Source organism: Pristiophorus japonicus, unplaced genomic scaffold (assembly GCF_044704955.1).
Source record: "Pristiophorus japonicus isolate sPriJap1 unplaced genomic scaffold, sPriJap1.hap1 HAP1_SCAFFOLD_497, whole genome shotgun sequence".
Lineage (NCBI taxonomy): Eukaryota > Metazoa > Chordata > Chondrichthyes > Pristiophoridae > Pristiophorus > Pristiophorus japonicus.
This window is the reverse complement of record NW_027254403.1, coordinates 105786-131186: the sequence shown is the minus strand read 5'-3', so window position 1 is coordinate 131186 and position 25401 is coordinate 105786. Positions and strand designations below refer to the sequence as shown.

Genomic DNA, 25401 nt, shown 5'->3' with positions numbered 1-25401 from the left:
TGTTGTTCGCTGTTGTTTGCGCTGCCCTCGATCGGCCAAGACTCCGTTTGGATAGCCTGGTAGAGACTTTGCACAGTCCACCCACTCAGTATCAGCTCAGGTTGTGTGTTCTCCCAAGTTCATGGGCAGTTTGGAGTGGTGAAAGAGGTGGGCGGCCGCTGTGGAGGGGTGGCAGGGCGATCGATTGGGTTTACTGATCCTGACAGCAGCCAGCTGGAAAGTTACAAGTGTTTGGAAAGACGGGACAGGGCACCTCTATAAAAACCTACCTTCGTCCCCCGGAGACTCCAGACGGAACAGGTTAGCTCTTCGCCTTGGGAAGAACTCCCGTCCCCCTCATCGCGCAGAACGAAGGCATTCTACTGGCAAGGCGGCATCATGTGGTAAGCCTAGCTTTCACGTGTAGAGGGAGCTTTACTCTGTATCTAACCCCGTGCTGTACCTGCCCTGGGAGTGTTTGATGGGACAGTGTAGAGGGCGCTTTACTCTGTATCTAACCCCGTGCTGTACCTGCCCTGGGAGTGTTTGATGGGACAGTGTAGAGGGAGCTTTACTCTGTATCTAACCCCCTGTACCTGCCCTGGGAGTGTTTGATGGGACAGTATAGAGGGAGCTTTACTCTGTATCTAACCCCGTGCTGTACCTGCCCTGGGAGTGTTTGATGGGACAGTGTAGAGGGAGCTTTACTCTGTATCTAACCCCCTGTACCTGCCCTGGGAGTGTTTGATGGGACAGTGTAGAGGGAGCTTTACTCTGTATCTAACCCCCTGTACCTGCCCTGGGAGTGTTTGATGGGACAGTGTAGAGGGAGCTTTACTCTGTATCTTACCCCATGCTGTACCTGCCCTGGGAGTGTTTGATGGGACAGTGTAGAGGGAGCTTTACTCTGTATCTAACCCCCTGTACCTGCCCTGGGAGTGTTTGATGGGACAGTGTAGAGGGAGCTTTACTCTGTATCGAACCCCCTGTACCTGCCCTGGGAGTGTTTGATGGGACAGTGTAGAGGGAGCTTTACTCTGTATCTAACCCCCTGTACCTGCCCTGGGAGTGTTTGATGGGACAGTGTAGAGGGAGCTTTACTCTGTATCTAACCCCGTGCTGTACCTGCCCTGGGAATGTTTGATGGGACAGTGTAGAGGGAGCTTTACTCTGTATCTAACCCTGTGCTGTACATGCCCTGGGAGTGTTTGATGGGACAGTGTAGAGGGAGCTTTACTCTGTATCTAACCCCCTGTACCTGCCCTGGGAGTGTTTGATGGGACAGTGTAGAGGGAGCTTTACTCTGTATCTAACCCCCTGTACCTGCCCTGGGAGTGTTTGATGGGACAGTGTATTATGAACTACACACTAATTCGTGAGCTATTACCCAGTCTTTCTCTGGGACAATTGCCAATATACAACTGGGCTGACACTGCCTGAAGTTCATTACCTTGTGAGCGATGTCCTCACCATAGGCAGTCCCTCGGAATCGAGGAAGACTTGCTTCCACTCCTGAAGCGAGTCCTTCGGTGGCTGAACAGCCCAGTACAAGTGCCACAGACCCTGTCACAGGTGGGACAGACAGTGGTTGAGGGAAGGGGAGGATGGGACTGGTTTGCCGCACGCTCCTTCCGCTGCCTGCGCTTGCTTTCTGCACGCTCTCGGCGACGAGACTCGAGGTGCTCAGCGCCCTCCCGGATGCACTTCCTCCACTTAGGGGCGGACTGGTCTTTGGGCCCAGGGACTCCCAGGTGTCGGTGGGGATGTTGCACTTTATCAGGGAGGAGGGTGTCCCTTGTAACGTTTCCTCTGCCCACCTGGGGCCCATTTGCCGTGAGGGAGTTCCGAGTCGAGCGCTCGCTTTGGGGAGTCTCGTGTCTGGGGACGTGCGGACAATGTGGCCCTGCCCAGCGGAGCTGGTCGAGTGTGGTCAGTGCTTCGATGCTGGGGATGTTGGGCCTGGTCGAGGACGCTAACGTTGGTGCGTCTGTCCTCCCGGGGGATTTGCAGGATCTTGCGGAGACAGCGTCGGTGGTATTTCTCCAGCGACTTGAGCAATGTAGTCATCAGACAGTTTGAGGTCAATGACCTCTGACTGAGTTCATAATTGGAACATGTCCTGTTGAATTTTGTCCAACTTTACCTCTGGGCCCCCTTCAGTGGGGAATCAGAAAATAGAAAGACTTGCATTTCTATGGCACTCAGTATGTCCCAAAGCCCTTCACAATAAACAAAGTACTTCAGAAATTTAGTCACTGTTGTAATGTAAGAAAATGCGGCACTGCAAGATCCCACAGACAGCAAGGTTCCAATAACCGGTTAATCCAACAGTTAGTTCAGAGAAACAATTCCTTGGCTCTTCTCGCAGTGCGGTGCTCCCTCAGTACCACCCCTCCGACTGCGCAGTGCAGCGGTCCCTCAGTACCGCCCCTCCGACAGTGCGGCGCTCCCTCAGTACTGTCCCTCCGACAGTGCGGCGTTCCCTCAGTACCACCCCTCCGACAGTGCAGCACTCCCTCAGTACCGCCCCTCCGACAGTGCGGCGCTCCCTCAGTACCACCCCTCCGACAGTGCAGCACTCCCTCAGTACTGCCCCTCCGACAGTGCAGCACTCCCTCAGTACTGCCCCTCCAACAGTGCGGCGTTTCCTCAGTACTGCCCCTCCAACAGTGCGGCGCTCCCTCAGTACTGCCCCTCCGACAGTGCGGCGTTTCCTCAGTACTGCCCCTCCGACAGTGCGGCGCTCCCTCAGTACTGCCCCTCCGACAGTGCAGCACTCCCTCAGTACTGCCCCTCCGACAGTGCGGCACTCCCTCAGTACTGCCCCTCCGACAGTGCAGCACTCCCTCAGTACTGCCCCTCTGACAGTGCGGCACTCCCTCAGTACTGCCCCTCCGACAGTGCGGCACTCCCTCAGTACTGCCCCTCCGACAGTGCGGCACTCCCTCAGTACTGCCCCTCCGACAGTGCGGCGCTCCCTCAGTACTGCCCCTCCGACAGCGCGGCGCTCCCTCACTACTGCCCCTCCGACAGTGCGGCACTCCCTCACTACTGCCGCTCCGACAGCGCGGTGTTATTTTCTAACCATTTGGAACCTCAGTCCCAGAGCCTTTTGCCGGGGAGGTGTTGCGGACGGAGCGGGTGCCAGGTGGAAGAGCAGAGGGTGTCATACGACAAATATCGATGCAGAAAATCAAGCGATTCTGGGTCTGCCACTGATCTCACTTCTTCCCCGTACACTTCCAGGGTTGCTCTCATACAATCGATTGTTCTTTGTTGCCTGGTGACCTCGTCGGTTCAACATCACGAACCCGATACCTCGAACGGTAAGTCAGCGTAACATGGGGGACAGCGGTATCTCTCTGTCTCTTGTCTCTGAGTCAGAAACATCGTGGGTCGGGGGGGCAGTACTGAGGGAGTGCTGCACTGTCGGAGGGGCAGTACTGAGGGAGTGCCGCACTGTCGGAGGGGCAGTACTGAGGGAGCGCCGCACTGTCGGAGGGGCAGTACTGAGGGAGTGCTGCACTGTCGGAGGGGCAGTACTGAGGGAGCGCCGCACTGTCGGAGGGGCAGTACTGAGGGAGCGCCGCACTGTCGGAGGGGCAGTACTGAGGGAGCGCCGCACTGTCGGAGGGGCAGTACTGAGGGAGTGCCGCACTGTCGGAGGGGCAGTACTGAGGGGGCGCCGCACTGTCGGAGGGGCAGTACTGAGGGAGTGCCGCACTGTCGGAGGGGCAGTACTGAGGGAGTGCCGCACTGTCAGAGGGGCAGTACTGAGGGAGTGCCGCACTGTCGGAGGGGCAGTACTGAGGGAGTGCCGCACTGTCGGAGGGGCAGTACTGAGGGAGTGCCGCACTGTCGGAGGGGCGGGACTGAGGGAGCGCCGCACTGCGCTGTCGGAGGGGCAGGACTGAGGGAGCGCTGCACTGCGCTGTCGGAAGGGCAGTACTGAGGGGGCGCCGCACTGCGCTGTCGGAGGGGCAGTACTGAGGGAGCGCCGCACTGCGCTGTCGGAGGGGCAGTACTGAGGGAGCGCCGCACTGCGCTGTCGGAGGGGCGGGACTGAGGGAGCGCCGCACTGCGCTGTCGGAGGGGCAGTACTGAGGGAGCGCCGCACTGCGCTGTCGGAGGGGCGGGACTGAGGGAGGGGGTGGTGAAGTGGGAGCACGAGAGGGATACAAACCTCAACGTGACTGCTGAAGCAATCGTGTCTCACCTCTTGCCCTCCTCCAGTTCACTGCGGAGATCCACAGAACATCACACATGGCCACATCCATTACCTCACCAAGGCGGACGATGATGTTTACTTGGATGTCATCCAGTACGTTTGCGACGATCCCATCTACACGCTCATGCAGAGTAATGCCAGTAAGTTCGGCCTGTCCCTCTTGGCGGGGTTGGGGCTGAGGGGCGGGGCTCGTGTTGTCAAGGGCAGAGTGTCGGGGTCAGAGTGGGTGGGGGGGGAGGGTAGATTTTGGGGGGGGCCGTTGGTGCTGTGTTAGCCTTAGGCCGAATATGAGGCATTTGGGAAGCCCACCTCCAGCAGGAACTCGCCCCCCCCCTCGGGACCTCTCCCACTCTCGTACAGCGGGACCTGGGGGTTACTTGTGCATGAAACACAAAAGGTTAGTACGCAGGTACAGCAAGTGATCAGGAAGGCCAATGGTATCTTGGCCTTTATTGCAAAGGGGATGGAGTATAAAAGCCGGGAAGTCTTGCTCCAGTTATACAGGGTGTTGGTGAGGCCACACCTGGAGTACTGCGTGCAGTTTTGGTCTCCGTATTTACGTAAGGATAGACTTGCTTTGGAGGCAGTTCAGAGAAGGTTCACTCGGTTGATTCCGGAGATGAGGGGATTGACTTATGAGGAAAGGTTGAGGAGGTTGGGCCTCTACTCATTGGAATTCAGAAGAATGAGAGGTGATCTTATCGAGACGTATCAGATTATGAGGGGGCTCGACAAGGTGGATGCAGAGAGGATGTTCCCACTGATGGGGGGAGACTAGAACTAGGGGGCATGGTCTTAGAATAAGAGGCCGCCCATTTAAAACTGAGATGAGGAGGAATTTCTTCTCTCAGAGGGTTGTAAATCTGTGGAATTCGCTGCCTCAGAGAGCTGTGGAAGCCGGGACATTGAATATATTTAAGACAGAGATAGACAGTTTCTTAACCGATAAGGGGATAAGGGGGCGGGCAGGGAAGTGGAGTTGAGTCCATGATCGGATCAGCCATGATGGTATTAAATGGCGGAGCAGGCTCGAGGGGCCGAATGGCCGACTCCTGCTCCTATTTCTGATGTTCTTATGAACTGTTGGACCATGGATTGCGCCAGTCTGCAACACTCGGTCGTGAACATCTCCTTGCTCTGGGATGTGTGTGGTATGCAATAGGGCGCGGGGAGCTGATGACGGAATGCCTTCTCTAAGCTTTGGTCTCTTCCCTTCCGACAGGTATCTACATCTGCACCTGGAACGGCAAGTGGGCAAATGCGGTTTTGGGTGAACAGCTCCCAGTGTGCGTCAAAGGTAAGCAAGATCTCACAGACCACTGAATCTGCAAGAACACCTTCAAGGGCTGACCCTTGATAAGTAACTTTATTAACTTCCTAAAGCAGGACAATGGTTGAGATATCACCATCGTCATCATCAGCAGTCCCTCGAAATCGAGGAAGACTTGCTTCCACTCTTAAAATGAGTCCAATACGAGAGCCACAGACCCTGTCACAGGTGGGACAGACAGTGGTTGAGGGAAGGGGAGGGTGGGACTGGTTTGCCGCACGCTCCTTCCGCTGCCTGCGCTTGCTTTCTGCACGCTCTCGGCGACGAGACTCGAGGTGCTCAGCGCCCTCCCGGATGCACTTCCTCCACTTAGGGGCGGACTGGTCTTTGGGCCCAGGGACTCCCAGGTGTCGGTGGGGATGTTGCACTTTATCAGGGAGGGGGGTGTCCCTTGTAACGTTTCCTCTGCCCACCTTTGGCTCGCTTGCCGTGAAGGAGTTCCGAGTCGAGCGCTCGCTTTGGGAGTCTCGTGTCTGGGGCGTGCGGACGATGTGGCCCTGCCCAGCGGAGCTGGTCGAGTGTGGTCAGTGCTTCGATGCTGGGGATGTTGGCCTGGTCGAGGACGCTAACGTTGGTGCGTCTGTCCTCCCAGGGGATTTGCAGGATCTTGCGGAGACATCGTCGGTGGTATTTCTCCAGCGACTTGAGGTGCCTACTGTACATGGTCCATGTCTCTGAGTCATACAGGAGGGCGGGTATCACTACAGCCCTGTAGACCATGAGCTGGGGGTGAGATACCGACTGTACATGGTCCATGTCTCTGAGCCATACAGGAGGGCGGGTATTACTACAGCCCTGTAGACCATGAGCTGGGGGTGAGATACCTACTGTACATGGTCCATGTCTCTGAGCCATACAGGAGGGCGGGTATCACTACAGCCCTGTAGACCATGAGCTTGGTGGCGGATTTGAGGGCACGAGCGTAGCCGCGGAAAAGAGGCAGGCAGTTCGGCCAAACGACCATCTTGTCTGGACCCGCTAATGGCCCCCTTGGCCAGGCCTAGGAGCAGTCCCATGAGGAGGCCCTCCGACCTTCCTGCTCCCCCTCCGCTGCACCAGCGCTACAAACGAACCGAGAACAGAGAGTCGGGATAAATGGTTCATTCTCGGGTTGACAATCAGTAACTAGTGGGGTGTCGCAGGGATCAGTGCTGGGACCCCAACTATTTACAATCTATATTAACGACTTGGAAGAAGGGACCGAGTGTCACGTAGCCAAGTTTGCTGACGATACAAAGATGGGAGGAAAAGCAATGTGTGAGGAGGACACAAAAAATCTGCAAAAGGACACAGACAGGCTAAGTGAGTGGGCAAAAATTTGTCAGATGGAGTATAATGTGGGAAAGTGTGAGGTCATGCACTTTGGCAGAAAAAAAATCAAAGAGCAAGTTATTATTTAAATGGGGAAAGATTGCAAAGTGCCGCAGTACAGCGGGACCTGGGGGAACTTGTGCATGAAACACAAAAGGTTAGTATGCAGGTACAGCAAGTGATCAGGAAGGCCAATGGTATCTTGGCCTTTATTGCAAAGGGGATGGAGTATAAAAGCAGGGAAGTCTTGCTCCAGTTATACAGGGTATTGGTGAGGCCACACCTGGAGTACTGCGTGCAGTTTTGGTTTCCATATTTACGAAAGGATACACTTGCTTTGGAGGCAGTTCAGAGAAGGTTCACTCGGTTGATTCCAGGGATGAGGGGGTTGACTTATGAGGAAAGGTTGAGGAGGTTGGGCCTCTACTCATTGGAATTAAGAAGAATGAGAGGTGATCTTATCGAAACATATAAGATTATGAGGGGGCTTGACAAGGTGGATGCAGAGAGGATGGTTCCACTGATGGGGGAGAGGGATCTCATAGAAACGTTTAAAATTCTGACGGGTTTAGACAGGTTAGATGCAGGAAGAATGTTCCCAATGTTTGGGAAGTCCAGAACCAGGGGTCACAGTCTTAAGGATAAGGGGTAAGCCATTTAGGACCGAGATGAGGAGAAATTTCTTCACCCACAGAGTGGTGAACCTGTGGAATTCTCTACCACAGAAAGTAGTTGAGGCCAATTCACTAAATATATTCAAAAAGGAGTTAGATGAAGTCCTTACTACTAGGGGGATCAAGGAGTATGGCGAGAAAGCAGGAATGGGGTACTGAAGTTGCATGTTCAGCCATGAACTCATTGAATGGCGGTGCAGGCTAGAAGGGCAAAAATGGCCTACTCCTGCACCTATTTTCTATGTTTTTATCTATTACTAGAACTAGGGGGCATGGTTTTAGAATAAGGGGCCGCCCATTTAAAACTGAGATGAGGAGGAATTTCTTCTCTCAGAGGGTTGTAAATCTGTGGAATTCGCTGCCTCAGAGAGCTGTGGAAGCCGGGACATTGAATAAATTTAAGACATAGATAGACAATTTCTTAACAGATAAGGGGGCGGGCAGGGAAGTGGAGCTGAGTCCATGACCGGATTAAATGGCGGAGCAGGCTCGAGGGGCCGTATGGCCGACTCCTGCTCCTATTTCCGATGTTCTTAAACCCGTGAGCATACCCACTGGCCCGTACGCTGGAAGCAGTTGGGCCGAACGGCCCGTTTCTGTGCTGCGAGCTCTGTGGGGTTCGAGACAGAGACCGTCGTGCTCAGTCACACTCAGTACGCATTCTGCCGCCTGCTAAGAGTTTCTCCTGACTGAATTTCAACTTTCTCCTCAGCACATTGCGAACCACCAAAGACCATTGATCATGGCCATTTTGACTATCTGACTACCCCCGACGAGCCAAATTATCTCTCGGTGGTCAAATACACCTGCGATGCTAACTACTATGAGCACCATTTCAGTGATGAGGGTGAGTTTGGAACTGAGGGAGCGCTGCACTGTTGGAGGGGCAGTACTGAGGGAGCACTGCACTGTCGGAGGGGCAGTACTGAGGGAGTGCCGCACTGTCGGAGGGGCAGTACTGAGGGAGCGCTGCACTGTTGGAGGGGCAGTACTGAGGGAGCACTGCACTGTCGGAGGGGCAGTACTGAGGGAGTGCCGCACTTTCGGAGGGGCAGTACTGAGGGAGTGCCGCACTGTCGGAGGGGCAGTACTGAGGGAGTGCCGCACTGTCGGAGGGGCGGTACTGAGGGAGTGGCGCACTGTCGGAGGGGCAGTACTGAGGGAGTGCCGCACTGTCGGAGGGGCGGTACTGAGGGAGTGCTTCACTGTCTGAGGGGCAGTACTGAGGGAGTGCCGCACTGTCGGAGGGGCAGTACTGAGGGAGCGCCGCACTGTCGGAGGGGCAGTACTGAGGGAGCGCCACACTGTCGGAGGGGCGGTACTGAGGGAGTGCCGCACTGTCGGAGGGGTGGTACTGGGGGAGTGCCGTACTGTCGGAGGGGCAGTACTGAGGGAGCGCTGCACTGTCGGAGGGTCAGTACTGAGGGAGCGCCGCACTGTCGGAGGGGCGGTACTGAGGGAGTGCCGCACTGTCGGAGGGTCAGTACTGAGGGAGCGCCGCACTGTCGGAGGGGCGGTACTGAGGGAGTGCCGCACTGTCGGAGGGTCAGTACTGAGGGAGCGCCACACTGTCGGAGGGGCAGTACTGAGGGAGCGCCGCACTGTCGGAGGGGCAGTACTGAGGGAGCGCCACACTGTAGGAGAGGCAGTACTGAGGGAGTGCCGCACTGTCGGAGGGGCAGTACTGAGGGAGCGCCACACTGTCGGAGGGGCGGTACTGAGGGAGTGCCGCACAGTCGGAGGGGCGTTACTGGGGGAGTGCCGCACTGTCGGAGAGAGAGTGAGAGGGAGGGAGAGGGATTGAGAGAGGGAGGGGGAAGGAGAGAGGGAGAGGGAAGGAGAGAGGGAGGCAGAGGGAGATGTAAGGAGCGGGGAAGAGAGAGGGATGAGAAAGGAAAAGGCAAAGAAGAGAGGGAGTGGAAAGGGAGGAAACGAGATGGGAAGAGCGGAGGTGGGAGGGGGTCAGAACGGAGAGAGGGACTGGGAGAGAGAGAGATGGTGTTGAAAAGCAGAAAAAGCAGAGGGAGGTGGACGGAGCGAGGGAAGGAGACAGAATGTGAAGGAGGGAGGTCCAAATGGAGAGGCTGGGAGACAGAGGGAGAGGGAGTGGGGGAGGGTGAAAGAGAGAGGAGTTGGGAGACGGAGGGAGGGAGAGGGGGGGACAAAGAGAGGGAGAAGTGGAGAGGAGAGGAGAGAGAGGGAAAGGAAAGGGGAGGATTGGGCGAAGGTGTGTTGGGACGAAGGGATGGGCGATGGCCTGTTGCCCTCAGCAAATTGGCTGTTCAGCCATGAACTCATTGAATGGCGGTGCAGGCTCGAAGGGCCGAATGGCCTGCTCCTGCACCTATTTTCTATGTTTCTATGCTATTAAGCGGTGTGTTAATATTCCTTCCCCAGGTGTGTATGTGTGCACGACTGAAGGCAAATGGAGAAACACCGACATGGGGGAGGAATTGCCAACCTGTGATAAAGGTAATGTTCCACATTTCATCAACTTAGGAATCAGAGAGATTGACAGCGCGGAAGGAGGCCATTTCGGCCCATCGTGTCCGCCTCGCGCCGGCCGACCAAGAGCCCCCCCCCCCGGCCTAATCCCACTTTCCCGCTCTGGGTCCGTAGCCCTGTAGCTTACGGCACTTCAAGGTGCACTGCCTGCCAAATGTGGGGAGGGTTTCTGCCTCTACCACCCTTTCAGGCCGTGAGTTCCAGACCCTGCCCCAGACCCCCCCCCTCCACCCTCTCCCCTCAAATCCCCTCTAAACCTCCCCCCCAATTACTTTCAATCCAAGCCCCCTGGTTGTTGACCCCTCTGCCCAGGGAAACAGGTCTGTCCTATCCACTCTATCCAGGCCCCTCATCATTTTATACACCTCAGTCAGGTCTCCCCTCAGCCCCCTCTGTTCCAGAGAGAACCACCCCAGCCTATCCAATCTTTCCTCATCGCTAAAATTCTCCAGTCCTGGCAACATCCTGGTAAATCTCCTCTGTACCCTCTCCAGTGCAACATCCTGGAAAATCTCCTCTGTACCCTCTCTAGTGCAACATCCTGGTAAATCTCCTCTGTCCCCTCTCCAGTGCAACATCCTGGTAAATCGCCTCTGTACCCTCTCCAGTGCAACATCCTGGTAAATCTCCTCTGCACCCTCTCCAGTGCAACATCCTGGTAAATCTCCTCTGTACCCTCTCTAGTGCAACATCCTGGTAAATCTCCTCTGTACCCTCTCTAGTGCAACATCCTGGTAAATCTCCTCTGCACCCTCTCCAGGCAACATCCTAGTAAATCTCCTCTATACCCTCTCCAGTGCAACATTCTGGTAAATCTTCTCTGTACCCTCTCTAGTGCAACATCCTGGTAAATCTCCTCTGTACCCTCTCCAGTGCAACATCCTGGTAAATCTCCTCTGTACCCTCTCTAGTGCAACATCCTGGTAAATCTCCTCTGCACCCCCTCCAGTGCAACATCCTGGTAAATCTCCTCTGTACCCTCTCCAGGCAACATCCTAGTAAATCTCCTCTATACCCTCTCCAGTGCAACATCCTGGTAAATCTCCTCTGTACCCTCTCCAGTGCAACATTCTGGTAAATCTTCTCTGTACTCTCTCCAGTGCAACATCCTGGTAAATCTCCTCTGTACCCTCTCCAGTGCAACATCCTGGTAAATCTCCTCTGTATTCTCTCCAGTGCAACATCCTGGTAAATCTCCTCTGTACCCTCTCCAGTGCAACATCCTGGTAAATCTCCTCTGTACCCTCTCTAGTGCAACATCCTGGTAAATCTCCTCTGTACCCTCTCCAACACAACATTCTGGTAAATCCTCTCTGTACCTTCTCCAGTGCAACATCCTGGTAAATCTCCTCTCTACCCTCTCCAACACAACATTCTGGTAAATCCTCTCTGTACCTTCTCCAGTGCAACATCCTGGTAAATCTCCTCTGTACCCTCTCCAGTGCAATCACATCCTTCCTGTAATACAGTGACCAGAACTGCGCGCAGTACTCCAGCTGTGGCCTAACCAGTGTTTTATACAGTTCAAGCATAACCTCCCTGCTCTTGTATTCCACGCCTCGGCCAATAAAGGCAAGTATTCCGTTTGCCTTCTTAACCACCTTATCCACCTGGCCTGCTACCTTCAGGGATCTGTGGACCTGCACTCCAAGGTCCCTTTGTACCTCTACACTTCTCAGTGTCCTACCATTTAATGTGTGTTCCCTCGCCTTGTTAGCCCTCCCCAAATGCGTTACCTCACACTTCTCCGGATTGAACTGCACTTGCCACTGCTCTGCCTACCCGACCAGTTATTTGCCGTCATTTCTTCTTATGTGGCTTGGTGTCAAATCTGATAATATTCCTGTGAAGCATCTTGCGCTGTTTCACTATGTTAACGGCGCTTGGTAGAGATAAGTTGCGAAAATGTTGGAGTCCATTATTAAAGAAGCAGGAGCAGGACATTTGGAAAAGCAAAATTCGGTCAGGCAGAGTCAGCATGGATTTATGAAGGGGAAGTCATGTTTGCCGGAGTTCTTTAAGGATGTAATGAACAGGGTGGATAAGGGGGAACCAGTAGATGTGGTATATTTGGACTTCCAGAAGGCATTTGACAAGGTGCCACACAAAAGGTTACTGCACAAGATAAAGGTTCACTGGGTCGGGGGTAATATATTAGCATGGATGGAGGATTGGCTAACGAACAGAAAACAGAGAGTCGGGATAAATGGTTCATTCTCTGGTTGGCAATCAGTAACTAGTGGGGTGTCGCAGGGATCAGTGCTGGGACCCCAACTATTTACAATCTATATTAACGACTTGGAAGAAGGGACTGAGTGTAACGTAGCCAAGTTTGCTGACGATACAAAGATGGGAGGAAAAGCAATGTGTGAGGAGGACACAAAAAAACTGCAGAAGGACATAGACAGGCTCAGTGAGTGGGCAAAAATTTGGCAGGTGGGGTATGATGTGGGAAAGTGTGAGGTCATGCACTTTGCCAGAAAAAAATCAAAGAGCAAGTTATTATTTAAATGGGGAAAGATTGCAAAGTGCCGCAGTACAGCGGGTACTTGTGCATGAAACACTAAAGGTTAGTATGCAGGTACAGCAAGTGATCAGGAAGGCCAATGGAATGTTGGCCTTTATTGCAAAGGGGATGGAGTATAAAAGCAGGGAAGTCTTGCTCCAGTTATACAGGGTATTGGTGAGGCCACACCTGGAGTACTGTGTGCAGGTTTTGATTTCCGTATTTACGAAAGGATAGACTTGCTTTGAAGGCAGTTCAGAGAAGGTTCACTCGGTTGATTCCGGGGATGAGGGGGTTGACTTATGAGGAAAGGTTGAGGAGGTTGGGCCTCTACTCATTGGAATTCAAAAGAATGAGAGGTGATCTTATCGAAACGTATCAGATTATGAGGGGGGCTCGACAAGGTGGATGCAGAGAGGATGTTCCCACTGATGGGGGAGACTAGAACTAGGGGGGCATGGTCTTAGAATAAGGGGCCGCCCATTTAAAACTGAGATGAGGAGGAATTTCTTCTCTCAGAGGGTTGTAAATCTGTGGAATTCGCTGCCTCAGAGAGCTGTGGAAGCCGGGACATTAAATATATTTAAGACAGAGAGAGACAGTTCCTTAACCAATAAGGGGGCGGGCAGGGAAGTGGAGCTGTGTCCATGATCGGATCAGCCATGATGGTATTAAATGGCGGGAGCAGACTCGAGGGGCCGAATGGCCCAATGCTGCACCAACTTTCTATGTTTCTGTTTCTATCACCCCGTTGGCAACCAAACTTTCATTTGACCCACAATATCTAAAGTTTAATTTGTCGGTTTTAGTGCCCCGCCCCTCACTTTTAGCCCGGGGGGGGGGGGGGGGGAAGGGGCGGCCACGCGTTTTTGGTGCCCTCGGAGAGAAAAGTACAAGGGGGGGGGGGGTGGGGGCACTTGATTTAAAAACGTAAAAACGATAAAAGTTAGCGTGTGCTTTTGAAAGAAGTTCCAAGGTAGAATTCCTTCACAGTCTTTCGCGTTCTCTCTCTCTCTCGCCCCACCCCGCTTACCCTCCCTCAGTGACGTGTGGCCAGCCATTGGAGCAGTTTCACGAAGCGCAGAGGGTGATCGGAGGGATTTCGGTCGTCCATGGGGCCTCTCCCTGGAGCGTGGTGTTGAAGAACCTGGAGGGCAACTTCAGCAACGGAGTGCTGATCAATAACCACTGGGTTCTGAGCAGCTTCCATGCCGTGGACAGCAACCACACCTCGGAGGAGATCCGGGAGGGGCTGAGGGTCTACTTGGGGGCGGAGGACTCAAAGGACCTCAACTCGGCCCACGAGTTCCACATCCAGTACATCATCTACAACAAAAGGATGCCGGGCAGCCTGGAGTACGCCGATGACCTGGCCCTGATCAAGCTGAAGGAAGAAGTTGTCTTCGGCAATCACATCATGCCCGTCTGCTTGCCCGAGCACAGCTACACCGAGGTCGGCCAGGTGGGCTTCGTGGCGGGCTGGTTCTTGTCCACGGCGCAGTCCCACCTCCACTACGTGGCCCTGCCCGTGGCCAACACCACCGAGTGCCAGCAGGAACTGGAGGCCCTGCACCCGCATCTCTTACCCGAAGACTTTGGCGACGACTTCTGCACTGAGCACCTGCAAGAGGGCGTGGGCCTCTGCGAGGGAGACACGGGGGCGCCCTTCGTGGTCAACGACAAGGGCACCTTCTACGTGGCTGGCGTGGCCTCCTACGACAAAGCCTGCCAGAATGAAAAATACGACGTCTACACCGACGTGTTCAAATCCCGCGCGTGGATCAAAACGATCATAGAAAATCACTAAGCAACACTCGTTCCATCTATCTGTGTCCACAATCCATTGACCCGATCTCCACCTATCTGCATCCTCCCAATACATTGATCCGATCTCCATCTATCTGTGTCCACAATCCATTGATCCGATCTCCACCTATCTGCATCCTCCCAATACATTGATCCGATTTCCATCTATGTGTCCACAATCCATTGATCCGATCTCCACCTATCTGCATCCTCCCAATACATTGATCCGATCTCCATCTATGTGTCCACAATCCATTGACCCGATCTCCACCTATCTGCATCCTCCCAATACATTGATCCGATCTCCATCTATCTGTGTCCACAATCCATTGATCCGATCTCCACCTATCTGCATCCTCCCAATACATTGATCCGATTTCCATCTATCTGTGTCCACAATCCATTGATCCGATCTCCATCCTCCCAATACATTGATCCGATTTCCATCTATCTGTGTCCACAATCCATTGATCCGATCTCCACCTATCTGCATCCTCCCAATACATTGATCCGATTTCCATCTATCTGTGTCCACAATCCATTGATCCGAGCTCCATCTATCTGTGTCCTCCCAATACATTGATCCGATTTCCATCTATCTGTGTCCACAATCCATTGATCCGATCTCCATCTATCTGTGTCCTCCCAATACATTAATCACATCAAGATCTATCCGTGTTGACTCCCAATCCACCATTGACCACGCCACCATGGCAATGTATGCCCTGACCTGGACAGGCTGTTGAAGGCCTTTTCCATCATTTGAAGAGGCCACTCCTCGATTTCTGTTGCATTTAGGGTGAGGACCAGTCCCCGCCCTCCCAATCTTTGGGCACCCGGTGCGGAGGGACGGTGGAGGGGGTTGCGGGCAGGTCGGAGGGCTTCCTCGGCGACCGCTCCTGGGCCTGGCCAAGGTCGGCCATTGATCGGTCCAGGCAGCGGGCGGTCGAGGGGGTCGTTCAAACCCGCCTCTCTTCCCCGCGGGCTACGGGCGGCCCTGGAGACGGAGCACATGGCGTCCACCGGTACATAGAAACATAGAACGCTCGCGGCCTTCCCCGAGGGGTGGGCACCAGAGGGAGCTGGAGTGCGTCATGGCAACACGGAACACAACGTTAACTTAATTCGAGTTGTACGGTTCTCTTTAATGTTTAGCGGCTAACTTGTGGATTTTTGCACCCTGACAAAAGGGGACACTCAATTTAAAGTAACTTTAAAACAGTTGTCGAGCTGTTGAGCTGGGAGTGGCTTAGCCAGTCACGTGTTGTTCACAAGACTCAATAAAACCCCAGCCAGCTGGGTTCGGGGGATCCACGATGGGGCAGGTGGTTGTGAGCCTGGTGGATGAACTGGTAATGTGCAGTGATTGTTAAACCTGTTGCGAATAAACCAACGAGTTCGTAATAGCAATGTGTCGCTGTGAATTCTTGAGCAAAAAAAACCCATGAAGAAAATACATGACAGCCATCTCAACCCACTGACCAAATCGACCTCTCCTTACCGAAGGACAGATATACTAGTCACTGGTGGAGTGCAGCGAAGGTTCACCAGACTGATTCCTGGGATGGGGGGATTGTCCGATGAGGAGAGATTGAGCGGACCGGGCCGATATTCTCTGGAGTTTGGAAGAATGAGAGAGGATCTCATTGAAACAGACACAATTCTGACAGGGCTTGACAGGATAGATGCAGGGAGGGTGTTTCCCCCCCAGGCTAGGGAGTCTAGAACCAGGGGTCACACAGTCTCAGGATAAGGGGGCAGTCATTTAGGACTGAGATGAGGAGGAATTTCTTCACTCAGAGGGTGGTGAATCGTTGGAACTCTCTATCCCCGGAGCACTGTGGAAACTCAGTCGTTGAGTGTATGAAAGAGAGATATTTGGATATTAAGGGAATCGAGGAATATGACGACAGTGCAGGAAAGTGGAGTTGAGGTCGAAGGTCAGCCATGATCTTATTAAATGGCGGAGCAGGCTCGAGGGGCCGAATGGCCTGCTCCTGCTCCTTATGAGCTTACATTCTAATTAGTCAGAAATCCAGGCTGGCACAGAGAAACTTTTGTAATTGGAGTCACATCAAAAGCAGGCAGCGTTAGGGACATCGACACAGAAGAAATAGGACTCAGCTCCATTTCCCTGCCCGCCCCCTATCCCCTTATCGGTTAAGAAACTGTCTATTTCTGTCTTAAATATATTCAATGTCCCGGCTTCCACAGCTCTCTGAGGCAGCGAATTCCACAGATTTACAACCCTCTGAGAGAAGAAATTTCTCCTCATCTCAGTTTTAAATGGGCGGCCCCTCATTCTAAGATTATGCCCCCTAGTTCTAGTCTCCCCCATCAGTGGGAACATCCTCTCTGCATCCACCTTGTCAAGCCCCCTCATAACCTGATACGTTTCATAGAAACATAGAAAATAGGTGCAGGAGTAGGCCATTCGGCCCTTCGAGCCTGCACCACCATTCAATAAGATCATGGCTGATCATTCACCTCAGTACCCCTTTCCTGCTTTCTCTCCATACCCCTCGATCCCTTTAGCCGTAAGGGCCACATCTAACTCCCTCTTGAATATATCCAGTGAACTGGCATCAACAACTCTCTGCGGCAGGGAATTCCACAGGTTAACAACTCTCTGAGTGAAGAAGTTTCTCCTCATCTCGGTCCTAAATGGCTTACCCCTTATCCTTAGACTGTGTCCCCTGGTTCTGGACTTCCCCAACATTGGGAACATTCTTCCCGCATCTAACCAGTCCAGTACCGTCAGAATCTTATACGTTTCTATGAGATCCCCTCTCATCCTTCTAAATTCCAATGTATAAAGACCCAGTTAATCCAGTATCTCCTCATATGTCAGTCCAGCCATCCCTCGAACCGGTCTGGTGAACGTTCGCTGCACTACCTCAATAGCAAGAACGTCCTTCCTCAGATTAGGAGACCAAAACTGAACACAATATTCTAGGTGAGGCCTCACCAAGGCACTGTACAACTGCAATAAGACCTCCCTGCTCCTATACTCAAATCCCCTCGCTATGAAGGCCAACATACCATTTGCCTTCTTCACCGCCTGCTGTACCTGCAACTTTCAATAACTGATGTACCATGACACCCAGGTCTTGTTGTACCTCCCCTTTTCCTAATCTGCTGCCATTCAGATAATATTCTGCCTTTGTGTTATTGCCTCCAAAGTGGATAACCTCATATTTATCCACATTATACTGCATCTGCCATGCATTTGCCCACTCACCTAACCTGTCCAAGTCACCCTGCAGCCTCTTAGCATCCTCCTCACAGCTCACACCGCCACCCAGCTTAGTGTCATCTGCAAACTTGGAGATATTACACTCAATTCCTTCATCTAAATCATTGATGTATATTGTAAAGAGCTGGGGTCCCAGCACTGAGCCCTGCAGCACCCCACTAGTCACTGCCTGCCATTCTGAAAAGGACCAGTTTATCCCGACTCTCTGCTTCCTGTCTGCCAACCAGTTCTCTATCCACATCAGTACATTACCCCCAATACCATGTGCTTTAATTTTATACACCAATCTCTTGTGTGGGACCCTGTCAAAAGCCTTTTGAAAGTCCAAATACACCACATCCACTGGTTCTCCCTTGTCCACTCTACTAGTTACATCCTCAAAAAATTCCAGAAGATTTGTCAAGCATGATTTCCCTTTCATAAATCCATGCTGACTTGGATCCATCCTGTCACTGCTTTCCAAATGCGCTGTTATTTCATCTTTAATAATTGATTCCAACATTTTCCCCACTACTGATGTCAGGCTAACCGGTCTATAATTACCCATTTTCTCTCTCCCTCCTTTTTTAAAAAGTGGTGTTACATTAGCTACCCTCCAGTCCATAGGAACTGATCCCGAGTCGATCGACTGTTGGAAAATGATCACCAATGCATCCACTATTTCTAGGGCCACTTCCTTAAGTACTCTGGGATGCAGACAATCAGGCTCCGGGGATTTATCGGCCTTCAATCCCATCAATTTCCCCAACACAATTTCTTGACTAATAAAGATATCCTTCAGTTCCTCCTTCTCTATAGACCCTCGGTCCCCTAGAACATCCGGAAGGTTATTTGTGTCTTCCTTCGTGAAGACAGAACCAAAGTATTTGTTCAATTGGTCTGCCATTTCTTTGTTCCCCATTATAAATTCACCCGAATCCGACTGCAAGGGACCTACATTTGTCTTCACTAATCTTTTTCTCTTCAGATATCTATAGAAGCTTTTGCAGTTGGTTTTTATGTTCCCAGCAAGCTTCCTCTCATACTCTATTTTCCCCTTCCTAATTAAACCCTTTGTCCTCCTCTGCTGAATTCTAAATTTCTCCCAGTCCTCAGGTTTGCTGCTTTTTTTTGGCCAATTGATATGCCGCTTCCTTAGATCTAACACTATCCTTAATTTCCCTTGTTAGCCACGGTTGATCCACCTTCCCCATTTTATTTTTACTCCAGGCGGATGTACAATTGTTGAAGTTCATCCATGTGATCTTTAAATGTTTGCCATTGCCTATCAACCCTTTAAGTATCATTTGCCAGTCTATTCTAGCCAATTCACGCCTCATGCCATCGAAGTTAGCTTTCCTTAAGTTCAGGACCCTAGTTTCTGAATTAACTGTGTCGCTCTCCATCTTAATAAAGAATTCTACCATATTATGGTCACTCTTCCCCAAGGGGCCTCGCACAACAAGATTGTTAATTAGTCCCTTCTCATTACACATCACCCAGCCTAGGCTGGCCAGCTCTCTAGTTGGTTCCTCGACATATTGGTCTAGAAAACCATCCCTAATGCACTCCAGGAAATCCTCCTCCACCACATTGCTACCAGTTTGGTTAGCCCAATCAATATGTAGGTTAAAGTCACCCATGATAACTGTTGTACCTTTATTGCACACATCCCTTATTTCTTGTTTGATGCTGTCCCCAACCTCACTACTACTGTTTGGTGGTCTGTACACAACTCCCACTAGCATTTTCTGCCCTTTGGTATTCCGTAGCTCCACCCATACCGATTCCACATCATCCAAGCTAATGTCCTTTCTTACTATTGCGTTAATTTCCTCTTTAACCAGAAATGCCACCCCACCTCCTTTTCCATTCTGTCTATCCTTCCTAAATGTTGAATACCCCTGGATGTTGAGTTCCCAGCCTTGGTCACCCTGGAGCCATGTCTCTGTGATGCCAATTACATCATATCCGTTAAGTGCTATCTGCGCAGTTAATTTGTCCACCTTATTCCGAATACTCCTCGCATTGAGGCAGAGCCTTCAGGCTTGTCTTTTTTAACACCCTTTGCCCCTTTAGAATTTTACTGTAATGTGGCCCTTTTTATTTTTTGCCTTGGGTTTCTCTGCCCACTTTTACTGTTCTCCTTTCTATCTTTTGCCTCTGCCTCCCTGCATAGGTTCCCATCCCCCTGCCATATTAGTTTAACTCCTCCCCAACAGCACGGGCAAACACTCCCCCGAGGACATTGGTTCCGGTCCTGCCCAGGTGCAGACCGTCCGGTTTGTACTGGTCCCACCTCCCCCAGAACCGGTTCCAATGTCCCAGGAATTTGAATCCCTCCCTGCTGCACCACTTCTCAAGCCACGCATTCATCTGAGCTATCCTGCAATTCCGACTCTGACTAGCACGTGGCACTGGTAGCAATCCTGAGATTACTACTTTTGAGGTCCTACTTTTAAAATTTGGCTCCAAGGTCCCCAAATTCTTCTCGTAGGACCTCATCCCGTTTTTTACCTATATCGTTGGTATCTATATGCACCACGGCAACTGGCTGTTCACCCTCCCTTTTCAGAATATCTTGCACCCGCTCCGAGACATTCCTGACCCTTGCACCAGGGAGGCAACATACCATCCTGGAGTCTCGGTTGCGGCCGCAGAAACGCCTATCTATTCCCCTTACAATTGAATCCCCCATCACTATCGCTCTCCCACTCTTTTTCCTGCTCTCCTGTGCAGCAGAGCCAGCCACGGTGCCATGAACTTGGCTGCTGCTGCCCTCCCCTGATGAGTCATCCCCCTCAACAGTACCCAAAGCGGTGTATCTGTTTTGCAGGGGGATGACCACAGGGAACCCCTGCACTACCTTCCTTGCACTGCTCTTCCTGTTGGTCACCCATTTACTATTTCGATAAAATCACCTCTCCTTCTTCTGAATTCCAATGAGTAGAGGCCCAACCTCCTCAAACTTTCCTCATAAGTCAACCCCCTCATCTCCGGAATCAACCGAGTGAACCTTCTCTGAACTGCCTCCAAAGCAAGTATCTCCTTTCGTAAATATGGAAACAAAAACTGCACGCAGTACTCCAGGTGTGGCCTCACCAATACCCTGTATAACTGTAGCAAGACTTCCCTGCTTTTATACTCCATCCCCTTTGCAATAAAGGCCAAGATACCATTGGCCTTCCTGATCACTTGCTGTACCTGCATACTAACCTTTTGTGTTTCATGCACAAGTAACCCCCAGGTCCCTCTGTACTGCGGCACTTTGCAATCTTTCTCCATTTAAATAATAACTTGCTCTTTGATTTTTTTTTCTGCCAAAGTGCATGACCTCACACTTTCCAACATTATACTGCATCTGACAAATTTTTGCCCACTCACTTAGCCTGTCTGTGTCCTTTTGCAGATTTTTTGTGTCCTCCTCACACATTGCTTTTCCTCCCATCTTTGTATCGTCAGCAAACTTGGCTACGTGACACTCAGTCCCTTCTTCCAAGTCGTTAATATAGATTGTAAATAGTTGAGGTCCCAGCACTGATCCCTGCGGCACCCCACTAGTTACTGGTTGCCAACCCGAGAATGAACCACTTATCCCGACTGTTTTCTGTTAGTTAGCCAATCCTCTATCCATGCTAATATATTACCCCCAACCCCGTGAACCTTTATCTTGTGCAGTAACCTTTTATGTGGCACCTTGTCAAATGGCTTCTGGAAGTCCAAATACACCACATCCACTGGTTCCCCTTCATCCACCCTGTTCGTTACATCTTATCTTGCGTGTCCTCCTAATCTCTTGGCCACGTTGCACATCTAGCTGGGTCCACAATAAATTGACCGCATTGCACAATCATATCGAACTCTCGATCATCTCTCGTCGACCCCCCAGATACGTCACTGATCACCCAGGAATTGGCTTCAAGGTTCCAATTATCCATTTGAACCCCTTCAGCTTTCCTCGGCATTTCCGTCGACTTGCGTGGACCATATAGAAACATAGGTGCAGGAGTAGGCCATTCGGCCCTTTGAGCCTGCACCATGTAGGAGAGGACGAAAAACCCCTCATTTTACCCAGAAGGAAAAGGGCTGTGGGATCAGTCTGTGCTGTGATTTGAAACCGATAACAGTTTGACCGTGGCAGAGCAGTGATTGGACGGGGGAGGACACCGGAGGGCCAATGGTGAGACAGAGTCAGCCCCAAGCATGGGGCTTTCAAGCCAATGGGAGAGCACTTGCTCAAACTGTGGGACTGACTCACAGCCATTATCGGGCTATTGTCTTCCCCATGTTTACACTATGGAAGGAAAATTATGCAGATCTTCAGAAAACTAGGGAACCCAAAACAAACCAAGCACCTACACAATGGGTACAGGAGGCCAACGCAATCAACACCCACTCAAACCTTGAGTAGGTTAACATCAGTGGAAAAAACCCGTAATTATCTAAAACTGCTGCATTTTTCAAAATCACAAAGCCCACCAATGGGCAGAATCGATTTCAGCAGGAGAGGCGGACTGGATAATCTGGCTTTCAAAAGGGGTTTCTGACGTAGTGCGGTTATTCCCTGCCCTCGTCATCCAACAACCAGCAAGACTCTCGACGCTGAAGGAAAACCGGTGTCCGAAGACACCGAAGATAGAAGAAACAAACCACCAGACTGCGGAAGGCACAGTAGTGAGTATAACTTCTGGTCCCCGGAACTCCCAACTCAGTTAGGCCAGGAAAGGTGGGAGGTTGGGCATTGTACTGCTAAACTGGTGTAAAGATTTTCGTTGGGTCTGTTTTAGTGGGATTTAGGGGGATTGTTTTGTTGGTGTATTGCTGTTTGTTGAGTTACACCTTGTCAAATACACTGGAAGCCTAAAGTTCCTCTTGGAATCACCTTGTCTCAGTTCTATTGTATTACATCTCCTGATCGTGAGTCTTATGTCAGAACCGTGTAAGGGAAGCTAGGAGCGCCTCGAAAACGCTCAACTGTGTGTCACAGGCTAGGGAAGAAGGGGTTAGGAGTGTTTGACATTCACAGGTGCCTCACAGGCTAGGCATAAGCTGTGGGGACGCACGAGTCGCAAAACCCCCTTCATAAGCTGTGGACACAGTCTCTCCAGGGGTGCTCTTGCAGCACTCAGGGTACCTCACAGGCCAGGCATAGGCTGTGAGGGCAGAAGCCCAGAGAGAGACACCCAAGGCACAACAACACTCCGAGAAAACCCCTTACAACCACCATTCAATAAGATCACGGCTGATCATCACCGCAGTACCCCTTTCCTGCTTTCTCTCCATACCCCTTGATCCCTTCAGCCGTAAGGGCCACATCTAACTCCCTCTTGAATATATCCAATGAACTGGCCCCAACAACTCTCTGCGGCAGGGAATTCCACAGGTTAACAATTCTCTGGGTGAAGAAGTTTCTCCTCATCTCGGTCCTAAATGGCCTACCCCTTATCCTTAGACTATGTCCCCTGGTTCTGGACTTCCCCAACATCGGGAACATTCTTCCTGCATCTAATCTGTCCAGTCCCGTCAGAATTTTATATGTTTCTATGAGATCCCCTCTCATCCTTCTAAACTCCAGTGTATAAAGGCCCAGTTGATCCAGTCTCTCCTCATATGTCAGTCCTGCCATCCCGGGAATCAGTCTGGTGAACCTTCGCTGCACTCCCTCAATAGCAAGAATGTCCTTCCTCAGATTAGGAGACCAAAACTGAACACAATATTCCAGGTGAGGCCTCACTAAGACCCTGTACAACTGCAGTCAGACCTCTCTGCTCCTATACTCAAATCCTCTCGCTATGAAGGCCAACATGCCATTTGCCTTCTTCACCGCCTGCTGTACCTACATGCCAACTTTCAATGACTGATGAACCATGACACCCAGGTCTCGTTGCACCTCCCCTTTTCCTAATCTGTCACCATTCAGATAATATTCTGCCTTCCTGTTTTTACCACGAAAGTGGATAACCTCACATTTATCCACATTATACTGCATCTGCCATGCATTTGCCCACTCACCTAACCTGTCCAAGTCACCCTGCAGCCTCTTAGCATCCTCCTCACAGCTCACACCGCCACCCAGCTTAGTGTCATCTGCAAACTTAGAGATATTACACTCAATTCCTTCATCTAAAATCATTGATGTATATTGTAAATAGCTGGGGTCCCAGCACTGAGCCCTGCGGCACCCCACTAGTCACTGCCTGCCATTCTGAAAAGGACCCGTTTATCCCGACTCTCTGCTTCCTGTCTGCCAAACAGTTCTCTATCCACGTCAGTACATTACCCCCAATACCATGTGCTTTGATTTTGCACACCAATCTCTTGTGTGGGACCTTGTCAAAAGCCTTTTGAAAGTCCAAATACACCACATCCACTGGTTCTCCCTTGTCCACTCTACTAGTTACATCCTCAAAAAATATATAGTAGACACCTCAAGTCATTGGAGAAATACCACCGACGATGTCTCCACAAGATCCTGCAAATCCCCCGGGAGGACAGACGCACCAACGTTAGCGTCCTCGACCAGACCAAAATCCCCAGCATTGAAGCACTGACCACACTCGACCAGCTCCGCTGGGCAGGGCCACATTGTTCACGCCCCCCAGACACGAGACTCCCAAAGCGAGCGCTCGACTCGGAACTCCTTCACGGCAAGCGAGCCCCAGGTGGGCAGAGGAAACGTTACAAGGGACACCCCCCTCCCTGATAAAGTGCAACATCCCCACCGACACCTGGGAGTCCCTGGCCCAAAGACCAGTCCCGCCCCTAAGTGGTGGAAGTGCATCCGGGAGGGCGCTGAGCACCTCGAGTCTCGTCGCCGAGAGCGTGCAGAAAGCAAGCGCAGGCAGCGGAAGGAGCGTGCGGCAAACCAGTCCCACCCTCCCCTTCCCTCAACCACTGTCTGTCCCACCTGCGACAGGGACTGTGGCTCTCGTATTGGGCTGTTCAGCCACCTCAGGAAGCACCTTTAGAGTGGAAGCAAGTCTTCCTCGATTCCGAGGGATTGTCTATGAAGACGATGTCGACTGGCACTCTGGGAAGCCTCACGTTGGGAAGAGAAGTGAAGGAGGGAGGTTGGGAGGGTAGAGAATATCGGACGGGAAAAGTCGGGAGGATGGGATTCAATCGATGAGCTGACTGAAGAGATTGGGCGAGAGTTGCAGGGGCAAGGGACAGAGAGGGGAGTGCGAGGGAGAGCGAGAGTTATGAGGGAGGGGGGGGGTGGAGAATTCGGGAGAAGGAGCGATGCAGATGGAAAAGGCGGGGGGGGGGGGTGATCAGAAAGGAGAGAGAGAGAGAGAGAGAGAGAGAGAACGAGCACGGGAAGTGGATAGGGAGTAAGTCAGGCCGAGAGAAACAGAGAGAGACAGAGTGTGAGAGAGAAAGAGCAAGAGATATCAAGTGAGCGAGAGAGAGACACCAAGACATTGCTAAATATGCCCGTTCACTTCCATCCCTTACTCTACAGTGGTCTGGTGGGTTCATAAATCTCCCTCTCCAATCCCAACTCGTCTTCAAACTGTGGGGACTCCTCATCCCCCCACCAAACTGTGGCTATTTAGCCCCATCGAGCCTGTTACACAGAGACAGGAGACCCATTCAGCCTCTCGAGCCTGTTACACAGGAACAGGAGGCCCATTCAGCCCCTCGAGCCTGTTACACAGGAACAGGAGGCCCATTCAGCCCCTCGAATCTGTTACACAGGAACAGGAGGCCCATTCAGCCCCTCGAGTCTGTTACACAGGAACAGGAGGCCCATTCAGCCCCTCGAGCCTGTTACACAGGAACAGGAGGCCCATTCAGCCCCTCGAGCCTGTTACACAGGAACAG

The 25401-nt window shown here is 51.9% G+C and overlaps 1 protein-coding gene across 1 annotated transcript; it reads left to right on the top strand.

The window, feature by feature from the left end:
• Positions 1-378: 378 nt before the first annotated feature.
• On the top strand, positions 379-14340 carry LOC139253672 (haptoglobin-like). Its single transcript, XM_070873509.1, has 7 exons — positions 379-383; positions 3226-3305; positions 4213-4347; positions 5430-5504; positions 8235-8369; positions 9920-9994; positions 13577-14340. The coding sequence occupies exons 1-7, from the start codon at positions 379-381 to the stop codon at positions 14338-14340; spliced, it is 1269 nt and encodes a 422-aa protein (XP_070729610.1).
• The last annotated feature ends 11061 nt before the right edge of the window (positions 14341-25401 follow it).

What these genes read in the sequence shown, in the direction of transcription:
- LOC139253672 (XM_070873509.1), top strand. An exon ending in GCTCCCAGTGTGCGTCAAAG is followed by an intron (nt 5,505 to 8,234) that starts GTAAGCAAGATC and finishes CTTTCTCCTCAG; the next exon opens with CACATTGCGAACCACCAAAG. An exon ending in GCACCATTTCAGTGATGAGG is followed by an intron (nt 8,370 to 9,919) that starts GTGAGTTTGGAA and finishes TTCCTTCCCCAG; the next exon opens with GTGTGTATGTGTGCACGACT.